Below are 22,727 nucleotides of genomic sequence, written 5' to 3' on the forward strand. Positions count from 1 at the left end.
GAATACCATCAATAGAACAAAAAGGTATCCTACAGTATGGGAGAATATATTCATAATTGACAGATCCAATAAAGGATTGACATCCAAAATATATAAAGAGCTCACATACCTCAACAAACAAAAAGCAAATAATCCAATTAAAAAATGGGCAGAGGAGCTGAATAGACAGTTCTCTAAAGAAGAAATCCAGAAGGCCAACAGGCACATGAAAAGATGCTCCACATCACTAATCATCAGAGAAATGCAAATTAAAACCACAATGAGATATCGTCTCACACCAGTAAGGATTGTCATCATTGAAAAGACAAACAACAACAAATGTTGATGAGGTTGTGGAGAAAGGGGAACCCTCCTACACTGCTGGTGGGAATGTAAATTAGTTCAACCATTGTGGAAAGCAGTAAGGAGGTTCCTCAGAATGCTCAAAATAGAAATACCATTTGACCCAGGAATTCCATTTCTAGGAATTTACCCTAAGAATGCAGCAGCCCAGTTTGAAAAAGACACATGCACCCCTATGTTTATTGCTGCACTATTTACAATAGCAACCTAAGTGTCCATCAGTAGATGAATGGATAAAGAAGATGTGGTACATATACACAATGGAATATTACTCAGCCATAAGAAAAAATCAGATCCTACCATTCGCAACAACATGGATGGAGCTAGAGGGTATTATGCTCAGTGAAATAAGCCAGGTGGAGAAAGACAAGTACCAAATGATTTCACTCATATGTGGAGTATGAGAATAAAGGAAAACTGAAGAAACAAAACAGCAGCAGAATCACAGAACCCAAGAATGGACTAACAGTTACCAAAGGGAAAGGGACTGGGGAGGATGGGTGGGAAGGGAGGGATAAGGGTGGGGAAAAAGAAAGGGGGCCTTACGATTAGCATGTATAGTGTGAGGGAGGCACGGGGAGGTCTGTGCAACACAGAGAAGACAAGTAGTGATTTTACAGCATCTTACTACACAGATGGACAGTGACTGTGAAGGGGTATGTTGGGGTGACTTGGTGAAGGGGGGAGCCTAGTAAACATAATGTTCTTCATGCAATTGTAGATTAATGATACCAAAATTTTTAAAAATGCTAGGGGACAAATTACAAATAAAAGAAAGGCACCTCTGCTCTGGGTAATCTGAAAAGTTCCTAAACTGGACAGTAACTGAAGTAACTCTCTTACCTTGTAAGTGTTCATAATTTCAGTTAACCATGGCTTAACTGACTTTACTGTGTCTTCCCGCATGTTCTTTTCAACTTCAGATCCATCATCAAAAGTCCGGTTTCCCATATGGATGTCTTGTCTCACTTGTGGGAGGGACAAATACTTCACATAGTAACTTTGGTCTGCAGGTTCCTGGCAGAAGGGAGCATCGGAAAGGCATTAGGGAACATCACTGGATGTTATCCTAACTGTATGTTCCTAACATCATCAGGAACAGCATGCCGGGAAACACTTCAAATTCTCCATAATACATACCACAATGAACGAGATGAGACATGACTATTAACTTGTCCCCACCCTGGAACTTTTAACTTGGGTGTTTGTTTTGAGATACTTTAAATATTACTAACAACAAATTTGAATGACCTGATACTATTGGAGCCAATACTGATCTTGCAAACACTGGATTTTCCTTTTTGGAAACACATCTTTTGCAATCCGTAACTCCAATTAACAACTCCATTCAAGGCAAAGAGAGAGAAAACAGATGAGGTGAGATCAGCCAAATCAACTTACTCCTTGTTGGAGGTTGCATGGAAACAAGGACAAATTGGGGGCCAAGGTGGTAGCATTAAAAACTGAGGCTTTATTTTCCATGTTTTGCTGTTTATTAAATCACAAACAAAAAGCAATCAGCTAACCATAATTGAAGGGCAAAATATATCAAGTGTAAAAAATAGGTGATACTTTATAAAGGATGTGAGATCAAAAAATAAAGTTGTCCAGGGGCCTTATTTTTTAAAAATTTATACTGCATAAAAGTCTCTGTAAATATTCATTATACTAACAGAAAAAAGGAGATGCTGTTTTTAAAAAGTTACAAAAGGATAAAAAAAAAGTTAGCATTTAGATTAATAATTTTGTGCATCATTGACAATTTTTCTGTAGACATTACTTTGTAAAGAAAAAAATGTGATCACAAATTTTGTTTCTCTCTTGCCTACCCTTTGTTCTTGTCTTAGTAGAATCTAAATCCAAAAGCCCAGGGTTGGCAAATTCCATCGAAATTAATTTTATATTTTATTTACAAATAGTTCACAATTAAGGCAATTTTAAGAGCAGAATGCATTGTCATATGCACTAGACAGAGATCATTCAAACCCAAATCCCCACTTTGGCTCCCTTTGTCTTATTTGTTCAATTCTACACAAAAGACATCAACTTTGGCCTGCTTTTTCAAAAGAACCTACTTGAATACTTTGAGAAATATTCCAGAGGGCTTTACATAAGGGCCATACTAACCGCATAAAACATCTTAAGTTAAAAGGAAGACAAAGCAAATATTTTCATAAAGGCTTTGGCAGTTTTGATTTTCCAAGATTACTTCAGTACAAACCAAATAATCTGGGCATTTTCAAGAAACTCGCTAAAGGCCTGGTCTTCTGGGACCTATCACCTGAACTGCAATCCTGACCTCTATCCTTGACAAAAGAACTTCTGTATAACAAGCTCTACTGGGGGAAATTGTGTTAATCTGAGATTGTTTTGAGTTATCTAGAATATTATACATTCTCAATGGTCAGGTTAGAATGTATACAACATTGGTGGTGAAAAAAATCCTATGATTAGTAGGCCAAATAATGCAATACCATTTGGACATATTTATCTAGTGTAAAGTCAGCTATAATATTTGTCAAATAGAAGGAAGTTTGGTTTTGCCGAAAGTTTTAAGCAAACACTATTATGGTTTTTAAACGATGTCCTTACCACACACTGTAAAATGTTATAGTAATTAGTACATCCTGTAACCTTCTGGAAGTAAGAGGGGTTGTTTATTAAGTCACCATCTAGTAGTTTATCCAGTACCTAGGTAAGGAGTCAGGGGGAGGAAAAGAAGGAAAACATCAGATTGGGTAAAAATATACAGTCATTTGTCATTTCATTTATTCAATAACTTTCTCATTCCTGCACTTTCAACAGCCAATTTTTGCACATCTCTGTGCTAGATGCTGCCCTAGCTGCACTGGGGAAACAGCAGTGAACAAGACAGACCAAAAGTCCTTCCTTGTGGAATTATATTCTAGAAGGGAACAGTAACTAAGCATGAACAGCTAAAGTATGCAGTATTTAAAAGAGGGCTATGAGCCAAGGGGAAAACTAAATAGAAGGACTAGGAAGTGTCATGAGTGCACATGGGCAGGTGTGTGCAGAAACTCAAGGGGCATTGCAGAGAGGAAACAGGTCTCACTGAGAAGGTGACATTTGAGTAAAGACCTGTGAGAAGGGAGGAAGCAAGCCATGCAGACATCTAGGAAAAGGACATTCCAGGCAGAGGAAACAGTGAGCTCACAGCTCCTGTGTGCAGGAGTGAGCATTGCAGGAGGACTTGCCATCACGTGGATTGTTGACCACTCACCCACAGTACAGGGCTAGAGGGCAGAGGATGTGGACATAGGTGCAGGTGCTTGGATCTTGTGGAAGTTATCTTTGGACCTTTGACTTGAAAAACCCAGTCATCTGCTGAGAGTGAAAGCAATCAGCATGCTTGTGCGCATTTCTCTGGTCATGTGCCACTGCAAGGAGGCAGGTATGGCATGATAGAGAGGTGCCTCTGGCCAGGACTGTGGTTTGGCCAAATGAGTTGGAGGAAGGGTTGAAAGGAGCATAGGTTGGGAATGCATATAATGACTAAGCTTGGGTTTAAGTAGGGTGATTAGATAAATTAAACCTTAAGAGGGTTAGGGAACACCAAGAGGTAGTAGGATCAATGAATGAAAGACATGGGGTTGCAGGACTGTTATTCAAGTTGGCACATTTGCAGAACTGAGCTGGCAGGATGGGAAGTGGTGGATAGAGGAACATGTCTGAATCTGGGATTGTGGAGTGATTGTTGGCCATTTTTTTTCTTGCTAAAGGGAATGAGCAGCTGAAGAAAAGAGGAGAACAAGATCACTAAAGAGAGAGAAAGAGGAGACTAAAACCGAGGGACCAAAATACTAAAGGGTCATCAGTGTGGATGCTGCCATCGCCAATAATGCTGGAAAGTAGCAGTGAGGCAGGAGCTCAAAGGTGCAGAGGATGAGAAGGAGCAGCCTGGGTTGGCAGACAGCTACAAGGAGCAGTGAGTGCTGTCATATGGGAACATGAGATTCAAAGCTCAGTGCTTTAGGATGGAGGACACACTATCTGGAAATAGCAGTGAAGAGCAAGGAGAACACTTACTCTACCTATGAACTGAGTGATACAAAGCAGGGAAGGGAGGAAACAGCCCCCACTGGAGAGGGCTGCAGGGGAAGCAGCATCAGGGGAGCAGGTGGTTTGGGGTAGAGCAAGAATATGGAGAGAACAGTCATAGGAAAGATCGAGAACAGTAGGGGATTTGGGGATGAGGACACTGAGATGTAAGGGTCTCTTGTTAAAAGGATCTTAAGAAATGAATTCAGTGCATTTTCAAAACCATCCATCAAGTATGCATTTAAGTCTCTTACAAGGTAAGATAGCAGCTTCCTAATATTTCAGGTGGGGAAACTGATGCTCACCAAGGCTAAGACACTTGCTAAGGATACCTCCCTAAAAACGTCAGAGGTGAGAGTCGAACCCAAGCCATGCCTGGCAGCCTGCACACTCAGTCACACACACACCAGCTCCCAACATGCTGACCACAGTGCTTCCTGGCCTTCAGTTTTTTCTGGCCAGGCTTTCACACTTAATATAAAATTTCATGATTTTATTAGGTTAGTTTTCTTTGTCAAACATGAAGCAACCTAACTTATCCACGTTACTATGGGCATGTGATTAGGGACCAAGTATCAAAGAACCATCACTGTGGAAGGTGTGTGTGTGTATTTGTGTAAAAAGTATGCTTTAGCAGTGCGACAGTTGCTCAGGGCCAGTGTGTCTGGCTATGCAGACCGTGCACTCCATGGGGATACCTGGCTGAGGGATGAGAAGGGGCAGAGAACCAGTCAGGATGGATAACCTGGCAGAGGGCTGAGTTTGGAGAACTGGCCATCTTTATCCTCACACAATGGACACATCTACTTGTGAAGCCCTGAGTGCGCAGGACCACGTCAGTACAGGGAGCTGTCTTTTTCGAATCTTTCCACCCAGAGGGGACACTGTAGGCTATCAGTAGTCCTGAATGCAGGATTTTTGGAATTCATCTTTAGAAATTATCTTCAACACCAATGGGAATATAAATTCAGCCTTTAAGAATGGATTTTATTTCAGAAAGAGTCAAAAATCATTTGCTGTCAAACAGTTGCCCTAATCCTGTGGGCACTCAGGTGGCTGCATCCTGTACCACAGATGGCTTTCCACTTCCTTTCTCCCTGTGGACTTGTCAGATGGCCCTGTTCCTGACATTGCTTAGTCCCTGTATGCTTCTTCAAAAACACGTCAAACGTCTCACATGCAGACTGGTGTCATGTGATGTAAAATTTGATATGAATTCTGGATTCTGAAGATGCAGTCCTGTTGGCCCTTTCTGCCACAGCAGATAGACTAAAACCAGTCTTGAATATGCTGTCATTGCAAGTTGAAGAATGATCCCACATGTCCCTGGCAAGATCCCTCTTCCCTCACATTTGCAATTGCACAAAAAATTCTGAATCCACACTCTGTAGCCACATCATGTGTGTCTCCTGACACAGAGAAAGAGGAGACTGTTCACATCCTGTGGAGTGGCTCAGGACTCGTCAGGATCCATAGCAAGGGCAGTCACTGACTTGGGGATTTCAGGTAGTGCGCTGGCACCCTACTTGTTGAATGGAGCATGACTTTCTGTCACCTCCCCCACAAAGTTCGTACGTCTCCTCTCTTGATCAAAATTGTCTGACCTGCAGTGACTACAAGACTATCAACATCAAGCCCCAGGCTTAATAACAATAGTGCCTTTACATAAACTATTACAAGATGTGCTTCCAATAACAAAATGATTAAAGTCCTCAAAATTCAATCCTTCCGCATTTACTAATGTGTGAAACATGATGGCTCTACCACAAAGGTGGCAGAAGCCCCCGTAAGGAAGATGATTTACATGTGACCTTTGACTGCATTGGCAAAAACAAAAGCAAACCAAACCCAGCTTCCTGTACCCTGGTATTTACTATATTCTTACATTTTAAATAACAACAAAGAAAGGATAAAGAAGATAACCACATTGCTCAGTTCTCAAATTCAATTTTAGGATAACAATGTGATAATACTTAAAAACACCAATGGCTCTTTGTAAAAGTTTCAAATTACTACATTTCTTAATCTTACTTTCTGACACACAGGAACATGTGGCATTTGTTACACACTGTGGTCACTTCTCTAGCTGAAGCCCTGGGTGTGGATATTACCCTTTTGAAGGGTTTCGAGCATATGTTGAAGCATATGCATCCACTTTCTCGGTTGCCTTTCTTCTGATTTCCTTCTGATAGGGTAGGCACAGCATTTGAAGAAATCAAAACAGTTAATGAAAAACACAGTTAGATAAACACCCCGAGGTGACTGCCAGTTTAAAATACAGCTGAAGTAAATTCAAAGAAACCTGGACAGTCCTTCCCTTCATTACGAGCCCACTCATCTTGCCTCCTGATCTTGGGCAGCATTAACAGATACACCTTCTCTAACAATAACAAAAGCCCAGGCACAGCTAGGCCATCCTCAGATGGTGCTCGTTGCTCCAGGGCCCTGAACTCACTTCAAAGGCTTGAAGCCACTTCTCCTGGATGTATTTCATGCACGCATCGCACTGCTTCTGGAAGTACTTTCGCTGCTTCTCATCCAACAAGCCAGTCTGGTACAGGAATGCTGCATAGCCTTCTATGAGCTGAGAAGGAAGACAAGCATACATGCCACACGGAGAGAAAGGGGGAAGTTAGGGAAGCCTGTTTGCTTGGTGATAAAACCCTTTGAAATTTGTCTATCTCGTGGAATTAGTCGAGCAAGGTGATTATTTACACACACACACTACATGCGACACACACATACACACCAAATACAAAAGCATACAACATACAAGACATACCACACAACACACACATAGACACACAACATATACACAAAAGAGACACACAATGCATGCATAAACCACACACACACACAAAACATACAAACACACAACACATATAACACACAACATACAAACTTATACAAAATACACACAACCCCCCCATACACACACCCCTACAGTTGTTCTCACAGCAACTTAGGCTAATACAGTAAGTTGACACCTTCAAACATTTGGTAAAAATTAGAAAATTTAATCATTAGAAGGTCAACTGGGCAACAGTATTTCCCTTTATTAAGTTAGGAAAGAGGAGCCTCCATTTGGGTAAAGGGTATTTGATCTCCTTAAAAGGCAAAGTGGAAAGAAAAAAGGAGACACCTGCTGATTCAGGATCAGAATATGCATCTCCAATAGCAATTCCTTTCAGGTTGATCTTCATCGACATCACGGGGTTGAGTACATGGATATAGTGAGCAATGGCTGGCACATATTTCCCTGCATAAGACTGAGAAGGTAGATGTTAAAACCACCACAAATTGATGCTAATAAAATTGTGTTTAAGCTAATTAAAATATCACTAGGACAGCAGTATTTCCCTATGAGACATACCAACTATTTCTGAACCTCACATGGTAAATTCCAGAATAGCAAAGAGCTCTGTCTCTCACTTTCATCATCAAGTAACATAAAAGTCATAGCTGAGGTACACAAAAAGTAATAATTCCCTTCCAAAATAAAATAACATCGGCCAGTGAACACAAGTTCCATTAAAAACTTTGAGAGAAAAAAAAGCTCACGGCCAAAATTAAGATTCCACAATCTGTATGACAATGTAAATTTTGAAATCAACATGAATTAAAGGAAGAAGAAAAGGAAAATAATATTTATTGGGCACTAAAAGTCACTTCGACTTATCCTTGTTTCCAACCTTTTCCAGTACAGGGTTCTTTTTCAATTTCAAAATATTTTGTGAACACAAACATAATAATTCTGCCTTTAGATTATGCTGAGAAAAGCTACTATTGGATCAATAATATTTAAAAACCAGTTTTGTATTTTTTCCATTAAAAGGTTTCCTCTTGTCATCTTCACTGACATGTCTATTGTTAAACTTCACATGTTCAAAATGAAGCTCCAATCCCCATGCCCTCCTGGCAGCCTCGCTTTTGATTAATGTTAATTCTGTTCTTCTAACTGCTTAGGCCAAAAACACTGATGCCATTATTTCTCTTTCTCTTCCACCCCACAGAAGCCCATCAGTGAATCCTACCAAGCTAGGTGCTGAATCCAGTGTCTTCCCGCATCCCCAGCCTCATCGCCTTGCTTCAGGGGCCGTCACTGTTACCTGGACTATGGCGGTGGCCTAACTGGCCCCTGCTTTTGCCCTTACCTCATCCAGTCTATGTTCAGGACAGTGGTATGTGAAAACAGAAATCAGATCATGCCATTCCTCTGCTTAAACCCTGTAAGGACTTCTCATCTCCCTCAGTGTAAAAGCCAAGTGCTTTTTCTGGGGCATAAGGATTGATAGGACCTAGTCACTTCACTGACATTGCTCCTACTGCCATCTCACTCGTTCCTCCCTAGCCCCTCCTGAACCACAGTCATAACTGCGATCCGTAGGGCTCCTGTCACCAGGTCCTCTGCATGAACTGTTCCCACCCCCTGGAATGCTCTTTCCCCCAGACAGTCATAAGGTTGACTCCCTCACTTCCTTAAGTGAGGCTGTCCCAGGGGTGCCTTCCCAAGCCATCCTATCTAAAATTTTAACACCCCTTTTTTTTCCTCTCTCCATTTTCATCTTAACCCTCATCACTCTCCTATACACTTTTACTTTTTTATCTTGTGTATTGTTCTTCCCCCACCCCACCAGAACAGAAGATCCATGAACACAGACAGGGATACTTGTCTGTTTCTTTATTAGGCTGAGGCTGTTTATTTGTTAATGCTCAACCAATCGTTGTTGAATGAATGAATCTTGAATTAACCTAAATACATTTGAAAAACAGCAATGCATATATATTCAAAATAGATTAGAGGCACTATGTGGGTACATATGAGTCTACAGAGCGTACACAGTATTTCCAAGGCTCTCCAGAGGTTTGTAGTTCAAAGACTGGGAACCCCTGAAAACTTTCATTTATTCCATACCATAATCATATGCTGGACATATCATTAAGCCAATTGCAGTATGAAGACATTAGGGCTCAGAGAGGCTAAGTGGTAGAGTCAGAATTAAACCTGGTCTAAACTCTTTCCAAGTCATGATAAAAGAATGTAACTTACGTAATTTATGTAAGGGCTCCACAGTACAGCTCTCTTGTGCAATAGTTATTTAGACACAATACTGAATCAAAGCAGTTTACCCATTCATACTCAGGACCCCATTTTATCTTCCTTGTGGTAATATAAAGATGTTTTTACATGTTTGAAATTGGCTTATTGCATCAATGTGCTGTGTTCTCTTGTTAAAGACATTAACTAAACATTTATTGAGTAAAATTTCTGTAAAATGACCAAAAGAAAACTTCCTTGAGTAACATTTCACTGGTAAAGGCATATTGTACAGTCTTAATTTAATGATGCTTTATTGGGCAATTAACTTTTGTCAAAGGCATTATGGTGGATACTTGAGGAAACACAAGAAAATGAATAAAGCACAAAACCTGCAAAGTTCACAATTTCTTTTGAACACACATAATGGAAAACTTGGCTCAAGTATGGTAAAACAAAGTTTGCTATTTCATGGATTATTATTCCCACAATGTGCACATTGCCCAGCACATAGTAGGTACATAAAAATATATTGGTGAATGAAAGATTTATCTGACTTTACTCCTAAACATTTTTCTCTATTGGAAATTAGTACAAACGCTAAAAAGCCTATCTTCCAGTGATGTTATCACTCAAGCCATTGTGTTGTAAAGCCTGGCAATAAAACACCTCTCTTGACTCTTTCTGAGAAGGGAGGCTATGCACTTTAAATTGCTGTATAGGTAGTGATGACAAATTAAGGCTAAGAGAGCCACAATTTTATGGCACCTTCCCCCTTGTGACCATCATGTGTATCTGGGATATATCCAGGCAGAAAATTAAGGAACACCCACTCAATTTCTGACCATCTACTATGAATCTGTGAGCAGGGTATTTCACCTACATTAATTTGAGCCAATTTAAAGTGAACATTATCTTCCTATATTTTAAAATAATGAAAACAAGGGTCTGAACATTTCAATCACATGACTAGCTGGAATTCTAGCTGGTGAGATTGACTGACTCCATACCTCCCATTTCTCATGTCAAATAACAGTTCAGTCAATGGTCCTGGCATGGACTATGACTCTCTGGTACCCTAAGCTGGGGCCTAACCTTGGGTTTTTCTTCAGTAAAGGCTTGCTGAGCTGACCATTTATGAAAACAGAGTGAGATGCATAGTTCTGTAACCATGTTCAAAACATACTCCTCCATGTTCAGCCCACATCTGCTTACCTAATAATGATGATGTTTCTCTCTCTTTTTTTTTTTGCTTTCTAATGATTATCACACACTTCCTTGCCCCGTGTCAGTGTGATAGATCCTTCACTGAATTTTCATTAATCATTCCATTGGTTGAGGGACTCAGGCTGTCACTCAGTAGACAATTATAGGATTATTTTATGGTAAACAGACACCAAAACTTTATAATGAAATTTCAGTTTATTTTTGCTCTTCTTGTTAAGACATATTTCTTTTTTTTTTTTTTTACAAGCTCGGATGTGTTTATTCTTCCTGAATCATTTATTTCTCAATCAAATGATTCTCTGACCACCACAAGTGCTTTAAAATGCAACCAGACAATAAATCAAGTATATCTTATTTTACCCAATTTCCCTTTTCTGGATGTATTTTAAATAGACCAGAGCCCCATATTATGAGGAGAGAATTTAGGTGTATCTATCTGATGGATTAGAAATGAACTATATGGCCCCTTCAGACTTATAATTGTGATCCTGTAATTTTATGGGCTCAGCTCCTTTTGTTCTGAGTTCTGCTGGTAACAACAACAAAAGAAACAATCAGCACAACTATCTGCCCTGTGGTTGCTCTGATCTCTTGCTGGTGTTCACCAATGTGGGTAGCAGCTGGCCAAGGAAGCGCCTCAAGTCTGTGAATGAACGGTAACTCTGTATCATCAGATCAGACCCGGGCCTCATAAAAGCTCGGAACAGCATCAAAGCCATTATAAAAGTAAAGAGGAAAAGCATGGCCAGAAACTATCTCAACACATATTTTTTTTAGATTTCAGCAATGACCTTCACATGAGGAGCTCAGTCAGATAAACATATTTATCTGACACAATAGCTCAAACTAGATCAGCAATCAACACACCAGGAGGTTAGCTGGAGCTTATTATTCCTTCCTAATATTTAAAGAAGCTTCAAGCTGCAATTTCCAGCAATGTTCTTGTACGGTTCATTTTTCCCATGGTGGCCATATTTTGAGCTCACTTCTGACATGAAGGCCCAGAGATATGAGGGTGTGTTTGTATATGCTTGTATTTTCTGGAGCTTAAAAGAGGCAATAAACCTCCAGTTTTCCTCTTACATCAGAAGGATTTCAGTATTCAGCTCTCAATCTTTTATATCCCCCATGAGAGGAGAAGGTCTCAACATCACAGTTCAATAGTGGTTTTGAATCTCGGTCTGTAATCTTTGAGTTCTTAAATGATTTTTGGAACAGCCTAATGGAAATCATGTTAACAGCATATTGTACTTGTAAAAATAGTCTAGAGAGAATGTAATGCTTGGTTAATTATCCAGATGTGTAAAAGCACAATGAAATTGGACTTAAAGAAACTTGTAATTGTGTATTCTGTCTGGATCTCTCCCTTCTTACATGTTGCAACAACATTCATAGCAGACTTACTGTACCCTTGCCACCCGGTTACTTTCAAGGGAAGAAAAAGGATTCCATATCTAAAATCAAGTTTTAATCAGTTCCTCCAGAAGAAAAAAAATTGTGTCAGAAAATAATACTATAATGGAAACAATGTCTTCCAACAGAAATTTCACATATGTTAGCAGTTATTATTGTTTAAGCTACTCTCTACATTTCTCCTCTACATGTCTTTCAAAGTTTGGTTTAAAAAAAATAGATGCAGTTATATTCATTCTCTGCCTTGTTTCTAGGTATACATTTTATGGTAAAATATACAGAACCTTTACTGGTGATAATGAGCAATGACCTTTGAAATGAGACACACCTGAACCTGGACACAAAGTGTCATTAGTTCTTAATCTCTGCCTGGCAAGTAGAAAAAGGAGTGATTGTTAGCTTCAGCAACAGTATGCTGAGGATGGTCAGGGTCATTCTGCACCCCTTCTCTGGTCTGTGCCCACTCCAGATGGAATGACAGTCTCCTTGAAGAACTCACTTTGGAGCTGGTGAGAACTCCTCCGTGTCCCCGAAAGGAACCAAGGTGGGCTGCTCTTCTGAGAGTCATACCAGGGCTATGTCCTCCAGCTGGCCCCACCACAGACCATGGCAGAGACACCCTCATTTATGGGGGCAACTAGAGGAAATCAGGGGATATACCTTGAAGAGAATTTTATACACACATCGAAAAACTACAAAAAATGTTGAAAATTCTTAAGTTTAATGGAACATCACACAGTGCAGCAGCCAAGGGGACAGAATTAAACTGGGCGAACTTGACTTCATCTGGCCTCAGGACAGAATCTTACTTTACTTTGGCTCCATTATTTAAGGAAAGATGGGGTGTGGCCCTAAAATGGCCAGTTCAGAAAATTAATGAATGGGGAAAGCTGGGACTTCAGTACTATAGTCATCTCTACAACTTTCTAGACATTTCTAGACCATATGTCATTTAATTTCAAGACCACACTGCTGCAGTTAAAATAAAAAGGTCTCTAAAAGAATATAACTTTACCTGAACATCTGTTTTTCTTGAATACAAGCTTAAAAAGAAACACAATCTATAGGCATAGACATATGACAAACATTTTGATCTGTATCCAACTTTTAGTGACATCAACTTATGCAAAGGTATGTGCTTCCTTCCAATGACATATTCTTATTTTGTACTGAGAGGATGCTTCCTTAAAAAAAAGAAGAAAAAAGAAAGAAAGAAACCCAGTACAGCCACTAGGGAAAACAGTATGGAGATCCTAAAAAATTGAAGATTAAACTACCATGTAATCCAACAATTCTACTTATGGGAATATATCCAAATAAAAACAATAACTAAAAAAATATCTGCACCCCCATATTTGTTGCAGCATCATTTACAATAGGCAAGACATGGAAATAACCTAAGTGTCCACTGATGGATGAATTGATAAAGAAAAAGAAGTTTTGGTGTATATATATATATATATATGTTTGTGTGTGTGTATTTTTATATTTGTATATATTTACATATGTGTATATATACTGGAATATTATTCAGCCATAAAAAATAAGGAACCCTTACCATTTGTAACAACATGCTGGACCTTAAAGGTATGCTAAGTGATATAAGTCAGACACAGAAAGACAAATATGATGTCACCTGTGGAATCAAAAACAAACAAACCAAACTCATCAAAAGAGATCAGCCTTGTGGTTACAGGGGAGGAGGGTGGGCGGAGAGGGAATTGGAGGAAGGTGGGCCAAAGGTACAAACTTCCAGTTATGAGGTGAGTAGGTAGTGAGGATGTGCTGCACAACACCGTGACTATTGCTGACACTGCTGTGTGATATATAGGAAGGTGGTTATGTGAGGAAAGCCTTAGAGCTCTCATCACCAGGGGAGAATTAGCCTTTTTTTCTTGCTTTTCTTTTTATTGTATCTACATGAGTAGATGGCTGTTAGCTGAGCCGTTGTGGTGATCATTTCACACTATATTAAAACAAACCATCATGCTGTACGTCTTAAATGTATACAGCGACATATGTCAACTATTTCTCAATATAACTGGAGGAGAAATTCCACTAGTGCCAAGCATCGGTAAAAAAAGATGCCTTCTCCTTTCCCCTAACACCAACCTCAACTCCAATTTTAGAGAAACCTAGCTTGAAGCCAGGTGACTCAACCAGGTGAATAAATCCTTTTGTTTAAAGAGTTTACAGTTAATTTGACTTTTAAATAAAGAGTGTTAGCATGCTGGGTCACAATCAACAAACTGGGTCCTTTGTATGCTCATGGTAGATAGAATTCAGAAGGTTGAAGCTGTATAGTAGATTTAACTTAGCATTTCCTGTTCCCAGCCTAGATGTCTCATCTAATCAGGAGGAGTTTTGTCACCTTGCTGTTTGGTCCAGCATGGTAGCTCACTTCAGAGAGCATATAACGGACTTCCAATTTGCTCATATTCTTTGCCATGCAAACTAAAGAATCAGTAAGCGTGTATTGATTTGACTTAGATATGCTATCCAAGAGCCCAAGGCCCAATCTGCAAACACTTCCAGAAGCCCCTGTTCAATTCTTCTGGTAGCAGCTTAAACCTTGAGTTTTCTAATATTAAATTCATTAAATAGTCACAAATCCGTTTTCAATTCTTGAAGAAAACACTGGCAAGTCAGATGAACATAACTGAAAATAGACATTTGTCATGAGCTCAAGGGTTAAAGCAGCTTGAAAGTTATCTAATAAAATTCAGCAAGTTCCAAGCCTTGAGAAATAATTGCATTCCAAGGACTTCAAGCCTTTATATTACTTGAAACTTCCATTTACTCCATAAAACTGTATGATCAAAGCCAAGTCTTTATGATTAAAACTTAGTCTTGGCCAGAAAGACAGAAACATCCAAGAAACTCGGGAATGTCTTTTCTGTTTGAATAAGGTTGATGACCCTTAGAGATTCTGCACAAAATATGGAACGGATGTTTGACTCCCTTTGTGGACAATGAATCTGTTCTGTGAGAAGAGGCAGGTCTTGGAGACTGCAGTTTTGAGGAGAGAGCACCCAGGTTCCAGACAGCAGTTCCACAAGTGCAGATACAGTCCTTAGCTAGTTCCTTGACTACCACCTTTTGGCTCTGAAAGTCCAGCTGCTTAGTTTCCAGTCCTGGCTAGGTGACCTTGGTAAGGCCTCCTAACCTCACTAATCCTTAGTCATGTCATCTGTGCAATGGGGGTGATAATAGTACCAGCTTTTTAAGGCAGCTATGAGAATTAAACAAGGTAACGTATAATCAGTGCTTAACAGTGCCTGTCAATGATCCATCTCGATAAATATTCTCAAATAAGATCTACAAATAAAGCAAGGGAACTGGGTACTTGAAATCCCCTGCCTAGTTACAAAAGTCAATGTTCAGAAGCCTGCGCTCATAGGATAATGATGTAGGCCTTCAGAAAGTGAGGATAGGCCTACTGCTAGGATAGTTCCCCTACCCCATGTTAGATGTTACTCCTCTAACTGTGTATCATTACTTGAAATTCCCCTAACAAGTATCTTTCTATGTCTTAGACTCTGTCCTCTCATCAAATACAAGTATGTTGGGAGTATGTTTAATTTGTCAGATTCTTTCTAATGGGCAGTAAGCTGGTAAGTCAGGAACAGAGGAGAGATCAGAACAACCAGGATGGAAACGGAGGCAGCATGGAAAAACAGGAACTGAGCACAACCATATAGCCAAGAAAAGGAAAGCTGAGGATGGGAGGGAGTGGAAAAGAGAGTCCCCAGGGCCTGGGACACGTTGCAGGGAGAGATGGGCCATGGAGAGGAAAAAAAGCTGAGGAGCACTATCAGTAATATTTTTATTTTATCTAGCAGCAGGTGTGCATGAAGCCACCCTACAGCCTTCATTAAACACTGTGCTCAGTATTGTATGAAACAAATTAAGCAAACACAGCTCTCACTTCCTGGGAGCCTGCCACCCAAGCCCAGTGGGCCTTGATGATTTCAGTAATGGCTGTCAGACTCTGTGATCCCAGCAGGACTTCACTCATGCAGATGAAGATAAAGTGTCCTATTAAGCTCACTAATCTTTAAATAGTCTCCAAAATTTGCCTTTATTCAGCTCTCAAGTTAACCACTGTTGCAAAACTGCTTCTAAGGAAAGGAAGGCCTTGCTGCTAGTCAAGGAGAGAGGCCCGGTTGTACCTATGTGCCCTGTCATTTCAGAGGCCCTTCCATACCTTGCCACAAGCTCCACAAGCCCCAAATCTTTTCCAGGAGTGGACAAGATGCCACCTACTCAGGGAACATGGAGGGACATCCTTCCTCCCGTCTTCCCGCTTTCCAGGGAGGGCCATTTTACTTGAAGTTCTCTCTGGACCTATGTATGCTCACAAGGATTCTAAAGTGTGTCTATACCTCAAGAACAAGAGCAATCTCACTAATAGTTACAGGCTCAGAAAGGCTAACACTTAAAAGGAAAGTTAATTATGTGAATTAAACGCAGCTTGTTTCACTTTATGAAGTACATTTTTTTCATGCATTGAGGAGGGTGATTTACAGACACATTTGTCTCTCTTTAGAGAAAATTAATTCCAGTTGGTGTTCTGGGCGGACATGGAAAGAGGAAAGAAAGGAGACAAAGCAGTCCTTCCTTGTCTATCGCACAGACTGCAGGCCCACGTGCGTGGCTGTCGGCTAGCCGTGGCCCACACAGCAGTGGCGAGGAGCCTGGGGTCAGTCCCCACACCTGCTGCTGCTGTCCAGACTAATACCAGCTTCTAAGCTCCACCCTCATTTTTTAGATGAAGCAAACTACTACTTTTAAAGATTATTTCAAAATACAAGAGACAATGCCACATCCCTAAACAAGGGAGCAGTCGGTCTACATGCATTAGGCCATATGCTTTGGAGCCATAAAATGTTAACCCAGCTTTTCACCATGAATGGTAATAACAGTCATCATGTGTTGCTCACTCACCATAGCCAGTAACTCCGATCAATATTTGAGGAGGATTATCTAATTAAACAATCAAAAAAAACCCTAGGCAATAGGCACAATTATTACTTCCAGACCCACTTACACCAAAGTCAGGGTGCTAAACAGCTGCTTCAGACCCTTTGAGCATCAGGCTACCCTCATTCGTAGCACACAGATGTGAAGGATATTAAGGGTTCATACATGTGCCCTGAAAAGCAGAAAACCATTTTTGAGTTTATGCATTTATTTTTCAAAGATGATTCTACAAATTGAACAGTGTTATTAGTTTGGTCTTCTTAAGAGAAAAAGGAAAGAGTTCACAAGAGAAAGGATTTCCCTTCCTTAAAAATCTATTATGACTTTTTTGGGTGGGTGGGGGGATGGTGGAAACAGTGAGGGTGGGTTGGTATTATGTTAAAATTGCAATGGTATACAGATGCTTTATGGTCACATCTAGGTAACTACAGTTGAATACACAGAAAAACAAAATATTCCTGGAGGTGGTCAAATTTAAAATCCAACCACTCTGATTGTAAGATGAAAAGCAGATTTGGAACTTATTTGGAGTCATCCAGAGATGGGCAAAGCCAGCAATGAATCTCAGGTCCCCTAATTATTAATCCAGAGCTCCCTGCATTTCTCCAATCTGCTTCCTATCCTTAAAACAGAAGAGCAGATGGAACAAACTAGACTGGAGAAACAGTATTCTACTAATAATAAGCCATCAAGGCATTATTATTTAGTGCTCTCCCTGTAGAAAGGGATAGACACCCAGATTTAAGGTGGCCTGTACGAACTTAACGAAGACAATGTTGCCTGGCAACAGCATTTTTATCCCAGGTCCTGTCCTCATTCACATCTTCCTTCATCACTTGGAAGGCACAGGTTTCCTTACAGGTATTCATCCTGGCAGCAAAGAATGTAAAAAGAAAATTGTCCTTTCCTACACACAGGTGGATATTATATGTATAAAACCACCAGGCAGACATGAGATAGACAAGTTAAATTTTTCATCCAGAATTTGGCAGCTTTGCTGAAAGTTCAATATCATGGTTAACAACATCACCACATTATTTGCAAGACAAGGAATTACACACTAAGCAGACCCCTCTTCTGTTGGAGGTAGAGACTGAGCATTTTCCAAAGTTGCTACCAAAACAATAGGAGTGTCGCTTCCCACCCCTTGGCCCAACCCACCTCTGAAGTGGGTTAAAAGGCAAGGAACAGCAGGGAACTGTCAGTAGAGATCCTAAAAATTTCTGACTAGATAATTGGCTTTAAAAAGATTTAAGTGCAATGTGCTAAACAGTCAGCATATCCTTTCCAAACAGTTTAGAAAGAAGAAAGCAGGCATAAGAGAAGGAAGTCCTAGTTTTGCCATTCCCTTGGAAACACTAATTTTTTACTTTAACCCTTTTATCTGTGTTTTGTGCTTGCCTGACATCCTTCTAATCCTTCTTCTGGTATCGTCACTTGGATCTTCCTCTGGAGATCCACTCATCTCCCACTCCTGGGCCTTATGATTCTGAGGGTGAGGTGCACACTATGATCCTTCCCTTCCCCACCTCAGGCACCATTATGGCCCATCTGTATAGTCCATCCCCGTGACCCCAGTTATTAGTTCTAGAATGGGCATGGGATCATATGAGATTCAAGAATATGGATGGAATTACCAGGAAAGAGAATCGAGCTAGTAGGCTCTACCCAGAGCTCTGGAGTGGAGGGATAAGGGCATGGGTGAAAAGAACTTAGCTAAGAATGAAACCAATGAAATGAAAAGTTAAATGAATATATAGATCAAGGGAGAATGAGAGACTAAACCCAGAAGATAGTGTTGGATCACCCAGATCCAGCCATGTCTGATGCCAAACAATTGATCTCATTTTACTTACACTGCTTTGAATAGGGTTTCCGTCACTTGCAAGCCAGAGCCTTGACTAATATATCCTTATTCAATCTTCAAAATCCAGTTCAATTGTTGCCTCCTCTGGCCTTTCCTGAAAATCCATATTGAGAGGTAGCTATTTGCACTCTCTTTGTACTATTTGTCTTTATAGCTACTTTTCATTCTGTATTATACTTATTGTTAGATTTGCAGATTTAGGGTAGGGTCAATGTCTTTTTAATCATTGAATTTCCAATACTTCACCAGTGACTCTGATAGAAGACACTCAATATATGCATTGAATTAAATAGAATGGGATTCTAACTACTCTCTCATTAAACGCACCCTTCAATGACTTGCCATTACATTTAAAATAAAGTACAAACCCTACCATGGGCAACAGGATCTGCCTGCTTCTCCCATCTCAGCAACTTACTGCAGTGGCTCCATGCTTCTCTGTGCTGTCCCCCCTCAGAATCAATTTTTTTTTCTTAGTTTCAAGGATACAGCACAGTGCACAGTGGTTCAACATTTACCCAAATTATGAAATATTCACCCCAACTAGTGCAGTTACTATTTGTTAACATAGAAAGATATTACAGAACCATTGGCTATATTCTCCATGCTGTACTACCATCCCCATGACCAACTTATATTATGATTCAGACTTTTTGTGCCCTTTTACCCACCTCACCATTCCCACCCACCCACCCCAATCCCTCCCCCATGGTAATCAGCATTCACTTCTCAGTGTCTATGAGTCTATTGCTATTTTGTTCACTTTGTTTTGTTTCGTTTTCAGATTCCACAAATAAGTGAAAGCATATGGCAATTGTCTTTCTCTGCCTGGCTTATGTCACTTAGCATAATACCCTCTAGGTCCATTCATGTTGTTGCAAATGGTAGGATTTCTTTTTTTTTTTTTTTGGCTGAATGATGTTTCATTGTGTATATGTACTACCTCTTTTTTATGCATTCATGTATTGATGGACACTTTGGTTGCCTCCATATCTTGGCTATTGTAAATAATGTGTCAATAAACATAGGGATGCATATACTTTTGAATCATGGATTTTGTTTTCTTTGGGTAAAGACAAAGAAGTAGAATTGCTGAGTTATATGGTATTTCTATTTTTAGTTTTTTGAGAAATCTCCATATTACTTTCCACAGTGGCTGCACCAATTTATATTCCCACCAACACAATAGGAAGGTTCCCTTTTCTCCACATTCTTGTCCAAACTTGTATTTCTTATATTTTGGATAGTGCCCATTCTAACTGGTGTGAGGTGGTATCTCATTGTGGTTTTTATTTGCATTTCCAATTAGCAATGTGGTGTATCTTTTCATGTACCTGTTGGCCATCTGTATTTCTTCTTTGGAAAAATGTCTGTCTTCTGTCTTTTAAAAAATGTCCATTTTTTTTTATCAGTTTTTTTTGTTGTTGAGGTATATGAGTTCTTTATATATTTTGGATGTTAAAACCTTATCAGATAAATTGTTTATGAATATATTCTCCCACACTGTAGAATGCCTTTTTATTCTGATAGTGCCCTCTGCTGTACAGAAGCTTTCTAGTTTGATATAGTCTCACTTACTCATTTTTTATTTTGTTTCCCTTTCCCACAGAGATGTGCCCAGAAAAAATTGCTCATGCTTATGTTCAAGAGATTTTTGCCTGTTTTCTTCTAAGAGTTTTATGGTTTCACGTCTTATATTTACGTATTTAATCCATTTTGAGTTTGCTTTTCTGTATGGAGTTAGACAGTAATCCAATTTCATTCTCTTGCATGTAGCTGTCTGGTTTTCCCAAAACTAATTATTGAAGAGACTATCTTTTCCCAATTGTACATTCATGGCTCCTGTATTTTAATTGACCATACATGTGTGGAGTTATATATGGGCTCTCTATTCTGTTCCATTCATCTATGGGTCTGTTCTTGTGTGAGTACCATACTGCTTTGATTAATGTAGCTTTATAGTATAGCTTGAGGTCAGGGAGGATAATACCCCAGCTTTGTTCTTCTTTTTCAGTAGGCTTTGGCTCTTCAGGGTCAGAATCTTTGTATTTGCTGTTCCTTCTTCTAGGAAAGCTCTTCTCCCAGACACTGTAACTATTGCTCCACTACATCACTCAGGGCTCTGCTCAATTCTCTCCTTAACAGAGAGGTTTTCTCTGGCAATTTTATGCAAAATAGCATCTCCATCACTCTTCAAACCTCACCCTGCTTTATCCTTTTCATAACACTTACCTTGCCTAACTCCATAGAAATATTTATATCTTTCTTTATCATGTCTTCACCACTAGAATGCACGAAGGCAAGGAATTTTTCTGTTTTGTTCACAGTTGTATTCCTAGCACCTAGGACTTTTTTGTGTTCTCAAAATAATGGCTGTAATATATTTTCTAAATAACCTTAGTTTAAATGGATGAGAAAAAGTGAATCCTAAAGTTGAAATCAACATATGGAAGTGAACCTAACTGCATATTAAATTGTAACATAATCACCCTGGCAAGAAAATAGAATTGATTCTTACAGCTTTTAAACTTTCCAAACTTTTAAATTATAGGACTGAGCAAATGAGTAAATACACTAATGCTGTTGGGAACCCTGGCCCTCAATGGCAGAAAAGGGGTATACAAATATGGAATGGGAAGGGAAAAAGAACCTTGTGATGCTGAATTAGAATTATGTATCAGTGTGAAGTCATTTTGTTTTGTAGTTCAGCCTATAGACAAAGTCTAAAAGAAATGGCATCCCAGTAGCACTGAGCACACTTAGTACCTCCAGTCTTGGTCTTTAAATACCACTCCCCATTAAAAGGAACCAGGGATCCTTGAAGAAATGACCGATTCCAAGGCTAGGGCAGGGAAAGTAGAAGATAATGGTATAACATATATTTGGACCCAAAAGCAAGGCAATGCTCAAAGACTAATGAGGACCTGTAAAAAGGTCACAGGAGCCAGACTGAAGGGGCTCCCATTGACCAAATATGGAACAACATGAGCATCAAAACAATAATCATATCAGTAAATTTTAACCCAGGAAACAGAAAAACGACCCATGAATCCACTGATGTTTTTAAAAGTAAAAAGGAAAGAAGAGGAAGGAAAGATCTTTTCTATCAAAGAATATCATATGGTATCTATCAGAAGATAGAACAGAAAAATCTATTTTATAGTCTCCCAGTATAATAATTGATTCAGACAGGAATCATCAATGGCTGCTAAAATTATTGGGTGACAGATTCAGGGGAAAGATTTTCACATGGTCTTAGATTATTTATTAATTTAAAAAGGAAAAAGGTACCTTTTCAATGAGATCTGACAGATACCACTTTGACCAAGTGACCAAGTTTTGCATTGCTGGTAATGGGACAAATGGACATGATGTGCCTCTTGATGGGTTACAATACAAAGTACACAACATCATCTACTTAGTGTTCTTGCTAAGATGTTGTCACTGAACCTAAGCACTGAGAAAAGAGTCAGATAAATGTAGAGTGGGACATTCTACAGAGAGCCTGGCCTAGATACTTCAAAATCATCACCATGAATGATAACAACAACAAAAAAGGCAGGGGACTGAGACAGGACAACCATTTATGACCTACATATCTTTATTGAGCCCTGAATTTTTAAAAAATTATGTTATGGAGGACATTTGAGGGATATCAGAGAATTCTGAATATAGGCTCAATTAATATTAGTGTGTGTGTGTGTGTGTGCATATGTGTAATGAATGAACAAACAAGTGTCATCCTATAGTTTAGTACTCATAATATTAGAAGTACACATGAAAGCATAACTTCAACTT

At 39.5% G+C, this 22,727-nt stretch overlaps 1 protein-coding gene across 1 annotated transcript in view; it reads right to left on the minus strand.

Moving 5' to 3' along the window:
- The window catches only part of CPVL (carboxypeptidase vitellogenic like), a 130,550-nt gene that overhangs the window by 60,471 nt on the left and 47,352 nt on the right, over positions 1–22,727 (minus strand). The window contains 4 exon segments of the mRNA XM_036897475.2: positions 1,186–1,359; positions 2,935–3,033; positions 6,857–6,985; positions 7,548–7,670. Of these exon segments, the coding sequence (XP_036753370.2) occupies positions 1,186–1,359; positions 2,935–3,033; positions 6,857–6,985; positions 7,548–7,670 (525 nt within the window).

This window comes from Manis pentadactyla, chromosome 7 (assembly GCF_030020395.1).
Source record: "Manis pentadactyla isolate mManPen7 chromosome 7, mManPen7.hap1, whole genome shotgun sequence".
NCBI lineage: Eukaryota > Metazoa > Chordata > Mammalia > Pholidota > Manidae > Manis > Manis pentadactyla.